Raw genomic sequence first — 10,955 nt, 5'->3', positions numbered from 1 at the left:
TACTTGGACGGGATTTAGGCCTTTTTGATCAAATTTCATGAAAACAATGATTAATTAATCTGGCTTCCGTGTGTTTTATCTGCATTTGAATATATCTATGGATCTCACGGGAACTTCATAGGCCCTTTAGGGATTTCTGTATAAACGTAAATTAACTATGTAATGCAGATAACAAAACACTGATGGGTATTAAAGGAATTAATGTAACCAGACCAGACTATATTCCTTCAGTTTTTCACAGGCTTGTCTAAATGTTGTACAGCAAACTTTAAAAGAGCTTCAACGTGCTTTTTCTTCAGCAATTGAGTCTTGGTGAGCATGCATACAGGCCATGGCAAATGAGTGCATTACTTATTGTTTTCTTTACTATTGTACCTGCAGATTCCAGGTGTTTCTGAAACTTGTGGAGGCAAGAGGTCTTTGGCTCTAGGACAACTCTTCCAATAATTATTTTCACTCTATCAGAAATCTTGTGAGGAGCACCTGGTCATGGTCGGTTTGTGGTGAAATTATGTTCTTTCTACTTCCAAATTATGGCCCCAGCAGTGTTCACTGGAACACTAACCAATGCCATCATTGTTTGCAACAATAAAGTTGCAAAGGTTTTGAGAAAGATCTTTATTTTTACCCATAATGAGATGTTTCTTGTGTGATACCAGAGAAAACTTTTTATAAGCCATCATTTGGGCCTGAACCAGCCCCAAAATTGCACGGGTAGGGGGCAGGATTGCTTTCTAATTACTGAGAGATTTAGGCCTTGCCTTTTTGCACCTCACTTCTTCAAGTGTTCAATACTTTTTCCCTGTGCCATTCCACACGATTACACATAAATTAATTTCTGGATGTCTAAGGTTAGGTTTCTTTGTGTGTTGAAGTTACAATTCTGACAGAATGTTCCAGAGAAAACAAAAAGCAGGCCTGGCCTATTGACAGGGTGGACCTAAGCATCCATGGGTCCCTCCATGTTTTCCAATTACATGTGGATTGCAACTATTTACAGTCAGATTATCAGAACGTTCACAAACCTACAATAAACTCTATTGATTCTGCTCTGGTAGGGCTGTTTACATCATCATATACAGCAGCCACCCTCTGGTGGACCCCAGTCTGAGTCGTGAATAATGGAAGGCTCTGTACGGAACCACGCACATCTGAGAAACTTGTTAAGAGGGACAAAACTTTAAGTATTTGTAAAGTTAGGCAGGCTGGAATGCACACTGTGTTCTTTGGAGGTTACCTCTAATCCAGTTGCTATACTATTAGCTGCACTTAGTAGAGCCAATCAAATCTTTTGGTTAAGGTCTGAGCTCACAACAGCACAGCAGGAGACATAGAGGCAACAGCATGGTTTGTTCCATAAGAAGCAAAGTTAATCCAGAAAACCTGGCTTAAGGATAAATGGACAGATAAATGCATGCTGATTTCTCCAGCAGGCAGTTCAAAACATGTGTCTCTCATATTCTCTGAATGATCACATCAAATAAAAGTAACACAGAACAGGCATGTTATCTTGACTGCAAGGCCAGTATGACAAATCTACTAGATTCTTCAAGGATACCTTTACAGCCTAGCAACATGTAATTTAATTTCCACTCATGGTGGCCTGGATTTTAGGGCAACATAAAGAGAGGTAACAGGAAAGCCATCAGGTTAAATGCTGTAACCAAGGCATTATTGGATGGAAAACAAAAAGACCATAAAATACTTATGCCAGCTTCATCTGAAGCCAAAAGATCAGGAATATTAGCAGCTTGGTGTTGATATTTAAAGTGCACCATGCCTGTTGCTTTCCGGTGTTCAGTCTGCAGGTGTTGTTCATAATTGGGGTTGTGTCATTGTCCCTGTGTCGGAATAGTCCTGGCACTAATGGTTGTTTTTTCTGCCCCTGCTCACCTGTCTAATTGGCTCCGTGGCTGATTATCGCTGATCTGTTTCACCTGGTTACCACATCTATTTATGTAGTTTGCTTGGCTGCCATCAGTGCCATATTATTTTAGCTTTTTCGGTGAGAGTAACTGTAGCGTTAATGTGTTTTAACTTTTTTGATTCTCACCTGTTTTCTGCCTTTGGATTTTTGTTCTTTTGCCTTTTCCCTGTCTGCTCTGTTCAGTCGATTTTTGGTCTGACTTCCTGCAGTCTCCTGGTCACCAGACTTGGACCGTGTTACTGACCTCAACTTGCATTCTCCTTGTATACTTCTTTGGCTTTCTGATCTCCAGGTCTGTGCAACTGGCTTTGAAAGTACTTCGGCTTTAGACTATTCCTCACAGACACTCTTGCTTGCTTGGCGTCGGCTGGCGGCACTATACCCTGTGTTCAAAAGCGGTAATGACCGCAAGCGGTGGACAATCTCCCCCCCGGGTTCCTCCTCTCTCTCTGTATCGGACTGTACTCTCAACTGTACTGTACTCTCCTTTTTGTTTATATAAATAAACTTGTTTTCAAACCGTCCTGTGTGTCTGCTGAATATTGGGTCCAACATTCCGTGGTCGTTACAGCATGGGCTTCAACAATCAATTGGAACCGGTTCCAATCTTTAAATTCTCCCAGAATCATTAAAAAAATTTTTATCATGATCTCTAGTTTATATTTCCTGGTCTGCTGACCGGAAATAAAAGCTACCTAAAATCAGCAAAGAAGATTCCACAGCTGTGTGTGCACATTCAAAATAGTTAGAAAAAGAAATTGTCACGGTTTTGGTTATATTGTGCTTTACTTTGCTCTATGTTCCCTAGTTTTATTGGTTTATTCCTTTTTGTTGTAATTTCTAGATTTGTTAGTTCTCATGTTTTTCTGTTGTCCTCTGTAGCCCTCTTGTGTGTGTGTGTGTATTTCTTTCCCCTTGGCTCCCTCGTTGTCTCCTCTCACACCTGCTCCTTGTCAACTTGTTAGCCCTCCCTTTGTCTCTGTCAGCTATATATGCTCTCCCACTGCTCTCAGTCTTTGTTGGTTCCCCTGTTGTTGCTGGTCCTGTCATCGCTGCAATCGTCTCCCCTCGTCTCTCCCTGGCTCCTTCTAAGCGTTTTCCCTTGATGTCTCCATGGTTCTGGTCTGTTACATTTCAGTTGGATTTTTGGACTGCCTTTGTTAACCATTTATTCATTAAATCTACAAGTATTCACCTCAGCCTCTCTGCCTCTGCATTTGGGTCCTCCAAACCCTGACAGAAATGGCCAATTGGCTTGCTGCTACAGTGGCAATGTGATCATGCTATGGAGGGCGCATGGCCGACATAATGAAACGCCATCGGAGTCAGGATCAGAAACTGTCAAGATTCCCTCCTGCTGCACTCTTTTTTCAGAGACTTGATATGTCAATGTGTTTTAATGTTTTTTTCCCCCGTTTTCCTACATTCATGGTTCTAAAATAATGCAACAGCAATGTGCAAAAAGAAGTTTATGGTGCAACAACAGCAACAAATACAAACTTAGATAAATTTATGTAATAAAACAATTTTAACATAAACAAACATAATATATCATGAACAAGTAATATTAAGCACATACTGCAGTTTGTTAAATAGAAAGTTACCTGAAACCAGGTTAAAATGCTTTAAGAAACAAAAATTGCAAGTGAATTATTAAATAATTAGTCCTTAATTCTAAATGTATGTAACTATATGCAAAGTCTCAACTAGAAAAAATTAAATATCTTTTTCAGCACATTTAACTTCATTATATTTCTCCACTCACTCCTTAAAAGCTGGGTTTCCTGGCTTTCTGACAATAAAAAATGATGACATCTGATGGCCAACTCTGTTTGTTAACACTGCCAGTCCTCTCAGACTGTCTTCTGAAGATCTCAAAATGCTCATTTAAGCATTGGAAAAGCAGAGCTTTGAAGACACAGCAGGGACAGGAAGAACACAGGCTATGTGAAGTGCTATCCAAAGATTCATAAATCAAATTTTTGGAAAAAACAAAAACATATTTTGAAAATGGGTTGCTTTGTGCTTCAGAGAGTTCACTATCAAACTGTTCTCTTAGGCATTGGTTTCTCTGATGAGTTTATGCTGCTTTTTCATTATCAGTGCATCAAGCCAATAAAAAAATGTGGTTATTCATATAAGTAATGATTCCAACATTATGAAATATATATTTATGTAAAAAAGAAATGTTTATCATTAAACCTGTTACTTATGCTTGGGAGAGCCACATTAATTTACTGCACTATTCTCCAAGGTTTGTAATAATAGAGTAGAGAGTTGTCTCTGCAGGAGTCTGTCCTGCATCTCTAAGACTACCATTTAAGATGGAAGATCCATTTGTATTTTCAGTGGAACTGTCCTTATGGATATTGACACTGGTGTAATGCAGCTTTTCTGCTGGTAGGTTCACTGTAGAATAAAGAGTACAGACTGCATTTTCTTGTTTGTTTTGTATCTGTATCTCCTCATATTGGTGATTTTCATCATTTCTCTGGAGAATGAAACAACAATTTGAAAAAATTTAGAGCACTGATAAGATATATATGTTTGGTCTTTTGGCAAATTAGACATCTATACAGACCTCTGTGTTTTGAACATCTTCATTGTCCTCTGCTTCTTCCTCTGAAACACAACAACCTGAGATAGAGAGGATTTAAATGTTAATCTTTGTTTTACCAGGTCTCTTTGCAAATATTTTTATGATCACTTTTTATAAATCACACATCTGTATACATTACTAAACGTAAAAAAAAATCCAATCAAACTTCAAATAAATTTTATTTCTACAGATAAGTCTCTATAGGAATGGTTGGACAAAGTCTCACTCACCTTGCATGTTGAAGATTTTCCGTCGAAAAAGTATTACTACAATTATAGCAGCCACCACTATTACCACACTCACAATACAAGCAATCAAGCCTGCAAACAAATGATACAGTTATAACAACACTGAACAATACAGAGTATACTAATAATTGTTCTTACAACGAAACCATGCAACAAAATATACAAACAGGATTTGTTCAAAAAGTGTGTTTTATAGAATGATCATTATCCCATTCTTTACTTAGTTTTGAAGGGTACTCTTCTTTCACATCATTGACAGCAGCACCATCATCATCATTATCTTCAGCATCACCTTCATCACCATTATCATCTAAAGGAGATAGCAACAAATAAAAGCTTAACTTTTTGATGAGGATATTTGACAGGCCCTTCAAAAATGTTTATCTTTTATATTTGGACAATGAAATTAAAGAAAACACCCCTGGGTAAGGTAATATGAATCTTAATTGTAAAATTTTACTAAATAAAGCTACAGAAATGAATACATATTTCCACTGTGTGTAAAGGTTTCATTGGGTTATCACAGCAGAAAGTACTGAGGAAAAGAGAGCAAAGATCAATAATACGCAGAGAGGTTTGAGGCGTTTATTTGGCACCAATAAACAAAATAGATGAAGAATAAATTAGACGGATTTTTATGATGAATCTATTGAGTATTTGCATCTTATTTGATAAATCTAGTTTGGAAGCAAAGTAAGATGAAGGTAAGTCCCAAGAGTTTTAACTTTAATTATTTAATCAAAGTTTAACTGATGATAAGTCATTATTGATAATACATTGGATGGCTTAGCTCAAGTAAAACAAGTCAACAGTGATGATTTGAAGAATTTGAATTGATTCTTTTTTATTTATATCACCAACTATCTCCATTACATAAGAAATTCCTAGACTTCTACAAAACACTAAATCTGTGCTATGTCCATGGCCATGAAATGGTTTACTTCTGTGAATGAATTGAAGCAGCGAGGAGTGAAACAATAAGTATTTAAAAAAAAGGGAGGTATAAAGGGACAGAGGGTTGAAATCCCCAACCTATAGCCTCTCTAAATATTCTATTCATAGCAAAACATTGGTTTAGCACATGTGTTATCATCCTGAAAAAGAACACAACTTTTTTTACTTACAGACTCACCTGGGGTCCGTTTCATGAAGCAGGTTTACTGAAAACTATACGTTTTCTAAATCTGAAATATCGGAAACTCTGACTTACTCAACCGCTGTTTCAGTCACCATAGTAACATTCTCCCCAGAGCTAACCTGGTGGGGAGCAGGTTAGAGTGTCCTCTTTGTCCGCTTTCCTTACAGCCAATCATGTCGTTTTATTTCCTGATTTAGTACGATTGTTTTTTCATAGTTTTGTGCATTAAAAAAATGTATTAGAGACAAAATATAGACTATTTTAGAGACATTAGGTTTTAAAAACAAACATTGCATGACAGTTTGACGAGGATCTTATTAAAGAATGATCAGCACTTTTTACAGAGAATTTTATAATTATAGGGAGAGGATTCTACAACTCAGTTACATGATATGAGATTTTTTTTGTATGAACGACATGCAGATCGTTCTATTTTTATTCATTTTTTCAGCACATGAAGAACTGCTTAAATTTATGTACTTATTTATTTGTTTATTTGATAGGGACAAGTATGTTTCATGCATCATGTCACACACTACAACATTTTAGCTAAGGCTAATTCTCAATGTCTGTCCCCAGTTAGGCTTTTACACATAAATAGAATAAATAATGAAGAGGGGGGGAAAGGAATTACTTTAGGGTTAGAATTAGGATTCCCTCTATGATAACCTACTGAGTCTACTGGCACAAACTAAATGAAGCCAAGGTCCACAGGACTTAATTACTGTAGACCCGTCGCCCTGACCTCTGTGGTTATGAAGTCCTTTGAGCTCCTTGTGCTTTCACACCTGAAAGACATCACTGACCCCCTTCTGGACCCCCTACAGTTTTGAGCAGAGCAGGTCTACAGACATCTGCAGACGATGCTTTCAACTTGGCCCTTCTGTTTTGGTGAACTGCCAGGAAGCCACTCCCCTCTGCCAATCTCCTCTGCTGCTAGTTTCTGCCTGCTGGAGATGGGAACCAGCTGGTCTCAATCTCATGCAATCAAAGAGTATACTTTTGGTGTGGCTGACCTCTCACTCTTGTTTGAGGAAGTAGCACAGCATGCAAGCCAAACAGAGATGGTAGAACATGCAAAGTGCAAACTGTGCAAAAGGTTTCTTAAAAGAACTGTGAAGGACAGCCGGTAAGCTGATTTCAGTTGCTTATTCACATGGACTGACTCTGATTATCTGGTTGATTGTTTAATATTATTAAAAGAAAAAAAAAAATTTTTTTTTTTAAATACCCTTGGTGTTAGTTAAAGCATGAAAATGTTGATAAAAATGCTAATTTATTAATTGCTGTTTCATTTCACTATAAAATACTCAATGTTATTCTTTAGGATTAAATTATTTAAATAGGTGGAAATTGATTAGTTTTTTCTTTTCATGTTGATCTCTCAATGTAATTAGATGTTTCTGTCTCTTTTGAGGGTTTTCACCTGTGTGATTGGAGGAAAATTATAACCATCAAAATAAAGTTGACTTAAATGAAGACTCCTTGAGTGGACACCAGTTATGTTTCACAGAAGAGACTTCCCTTTCAAGTGGGGATTGCACATTTAAAAATCAAATCTAAACAGAGAACTTGACTACATCCTCCAGCACCTGGACTTTACAGGTATCTACAATTCTATAGGCATCTACACTGTTAGTGGATTTCAGCTCTGCATTTAATACAATCATCCCAGCTCTGCTTCAGGAGAAGCTCCCCCAGCTAAGTGTGCCTGACTCCATCTGCGGGTGGATTACAGACTTCCTGTCTGACAGGAAGCAGCACCAGAAGCTGGGAAAACATGTCTCTTAGCTCGTCAGCACTGGTTCCCCACAGGGCTGTGTTCTTTCTCCTCTGCTCTTCTCCCTGTACACCAAACAGCTGACGCTCCAGTCATTAGTCTGAAGTTTTGCTCTTTGGACTTGCCTCTGATGGTGACGAGTCCGCCTACAGGTCAGAGGTTGACCATCTGGTGACCTGGTGCAGGGAGAACAATCTGGAGCTCAACCATATTGTATATAGTATATTGTATGTTTTATATTTAATTCTGTGTGTGTGTGTGTGTGTGTGTGTGTGTGTGTGTGTGTGTGTGTGTGTGTGTGTGTGTGTGTGTGTGTGTGTGTGTGTGTGTGTGTGTGTGTGTGTATATGTGTGTATATATATGTATATATATATATAAAAAAAAAATAAAACTTGTCTGCACCATCAACACAAAGTCAAATTCCTTGTAAGTGCAAACTTATTTAGCAATAAATCTGATTCTGAATCTTCTGCTTCACCATCTTCCTCTCCTTTGCAGCTGTAGCGCTGTTTCTGTCTTTTAAATACATTCTGCATATTTTTAAAATTTTTTCATTAAAATCTCTAGCTCCACTGGTTGGTAATAGGCACTTCCTGTTGCCTGTTGGAGACTTGTCGAATCGGGTCTCCACTGATTATGACTTTTCAAACTTTTTAAGCACATGTTAAACTCTAAGTTGATCTACTTAGAGTTGATTAAAGTAATTCATAGCAGCCGTTGTGAAACCGAAAACTCTGATTTCCTTAGGCTAGATCAATTTAGAGTTATTGATTTGAACCTGAGTTTGTTAAACCTGCTTCGTGAAATGGACCCCATGTAAATATCAAGTCAAGTCCAATACAATTTAACGAAGATGTTTGTTTCAAATTATGTTGCTTTGATTTAGATTTAAAAAAAGACCTAGAAAATCGTACAATATCTGTAAAATGCCTTTGCGGCATCACAGAACTCAACCTTTTCTCATGTATGCTGACATATATATATATTACAACAGAAATGATGACAAAAAACTACAAAAATGGCGCAGAACATGGAGAAATAACACCTGTAAACAGGTAATGGAAGTATTTCCTTCTAAGGCACACCAGTATCTGCCTGAATCCTCCTGAGTTAGCATGGAGATGTTCACTTCATACACCCCTTGCTCTCCTTCATCAGTAAGGGAAAACCTTGACAGTCTTGTCTGCATTGACCTCCTTGATGAAATTATATTTGAGCAGCTGAAGTTTCCATCATGTCTGCAGAATTTTCTGATGCTGCTTTCATCTGCTTGTGAATATTTGCAGGTAATGGAAACTGTCTCTCCAATATATGCTGTTTTCTTCACTGTTGCATTGTTGCCTGCCCATAAAAAAAAAAAAGCACAATCATAATTTATCTTAATGATGCACCATGCATCAATAATTTCTATTTATACAGCATGTTTAAAACATATATAAAACATTCTGTTTAAATCTGTTTAGATGCCTTAAATATTTATATGAAGTAGTTTTACTAATTGTTAAGGTATGGGGAGAAGCAGAAAAAAAGAGTGTTTTACTGACTAAGAGCCATCATTCTTTAGTAAACTTTTTCCTTTTCACTTCTGACAAGAGCATAGTACAGTTTTATTTTAGGTTTTTTAAATTTGGAGATATGTTTTTTGGCCATTATACTTACAGGCAGTGTTGAATGTTACTCCATGATTGCTTGCAACTACAGGAAAACTTCCACTGGTTGTGATAAGAAATGCAATACAACTGGTTAACTTTCATGTGCTTTAGCTAATGTTTTTAAGCCCAAATTTCGACGGAGTATTAGGGCCAGGCTAGAGACTTTTTGTTCTTCTATTTCGAGAATAAAGTCGTGACATTACAAGAATAAAGTTGCAATGAGAATAGTCATAAAATTACAATGAAAACGTCGCAATGAGAATAGCCATAAAATTTAAAGAATGAAGTTGTAACATTATGAGAATAAAGTAATAACATTACCGGAATAAAGTCAGAAAATTACAAGAATAAAGTCACGAAATTATGAGAATAAGTCGTAATATTACGAGAATAGTGGTATTATTACGAGAAAAAGTCACAACAAGAATAATCATAAGATTACGAGAATGAAGTTGTAATATTATGAAAATAAAGCCCTAAAATTACGAGAAACGAGTTGTATTTTATGGAAACTCTTACAAGAACCTCTTTCTTCCCTAAAATGAGGAATGTTGAGCATTATGTGAAGTTATACTTTGGCTCTAGTTTGATAAATATCAAATCCTTTTAGCACACCAGCATCAAATTGGGCAGGATGTCAAAGTGGACTCAAGTTGCTGTTTGGTGGAGCTGGTCGGCTGTCATATGTTTGTCCGAGCTCGAAGTTTTCTTTCTGAAATGGGTTGTTGTATGATGACTTCAGTCTCGTAATATTACAACTTTATTCTCATAATTTTATGACTTTATTCTCGTATTCCAACTTTTTTCACGTAATTTTATTACTTTATTCTCAAAATATAAAATAAATGAAAATCTCTAACCTGGCCGTAATACTCCGTTGTACCAAGTCAATGCACAATGTGAAAGAAAAAAATGTATTACCTGTCAGCCACCAGAGAGTAATAAAAAACATCCTCATTGTTAAGTTCAGATACTTTGAATGACTATTTAAACTGACACCAATGTGATACAATTTCTCTTTAGTCAGATCTCTATTTTCTTTTTGTTTCAACTTCTCCTCCCTTCTTTAAAACTCCAAGCATTTGCATGATGTTTATAGAAGAGGATGTGACTAAAAAGTGAGGACAGAAATGCAGAAGTAGAAGCAGTGGCGGCTGGTGGAGATTTCTCTAGAGGAGGCTATAAATTCAAAATAGACGTATACCGAAAACCAATCAAAAATATACTAAGTTATTAGACCACTATATTTTTTGATGAATGCCAACAACAAATAACATAATAAAAACACTACAGGCTTACTTTTTGTACATAAATGTTGCCCTTCTGAGGCTTTATGAAGGCAAATATGTGTTTTGCATTGTTCCAATATTGTGTCACAGACCTAAAAATATAATGCACCAGTTTAATGATGGCTATAAGTCAGCTTTATATTTTTTATATAAAATGTATATATGAAAACTATTTATTTTCTAAGAATGTGTTTATTTAAGAACAACTATGCAAATTAACAAACAACTAGGAAAAGTACATTATATTATTTTCCATGTGAATCCATCTAATTTTTTTAAATATCTTAATCAAGGTTATAGGGCTGGTGGGGCGGTGCCCTAG

At 36.6% G+C, this 10,955-nt stretch overlaps 1 protein-coding gene across 1 annotated transcript; it reads right to left on the bottom strand.

Moving 5' to 3' along the window:
- Positions 1 to 3,488: 3,488 nt before the first annotated feature.
- LOC119798017 (CMRF35-like molecule 8) lies at positions 3,489 to 10,395 on the bottom strand. Its single transcript, XM_038307341.1, has 7 exons — positions 10,266 to 10,395; positions 9,352 to 9,408; positions 8,707 to 9,033; positions 4,995 to 5,084; positions 4,757 to 4,846; positions 4,509 to 4,564; positions 3,489 to 4,418 (listed from the first exon to the last, which is right to left on the bottom strand). The coding sequence occupies exons 1-7, from the start codon at positions 10,300 to 10,302 to the stop codon at positions 4,170 to 4,172; spliced, it is 906 nt and encodes a 301-aa protein (XP_038163269.1). The 5' UTR covers positions 10,303 to 10,395; the 3' UTR covers positions 3,489 to 4,169.
- Positions 10,396 to 10,955: the final 560 nt, after the last annotated feature.

The sequence above is a fragment of the Cyprinodon tularosa genome, unplaced genomic scaffold (genome assembly GCF_016077235.1).
Source record: "Cyprinodon tularosa strain WSP-4 unplaced genomic scaffold, ASM1607723v1 ctg608, whole genome shotgun sequence".
Taxonomy (NCBI): domain Eukaryota; kingdom Metazoa; phylum Chordata; class Actinopteri; order Cyprinodontiformes; family Cyprinodontidae; genus Cyprinodon; species Cyprinodon tularosa.
The sequence above is the reverse complement of the archived record's forward strand: the minus strand, read 5'-3'. Positions and strand labels throughout refer to the sequence as shown.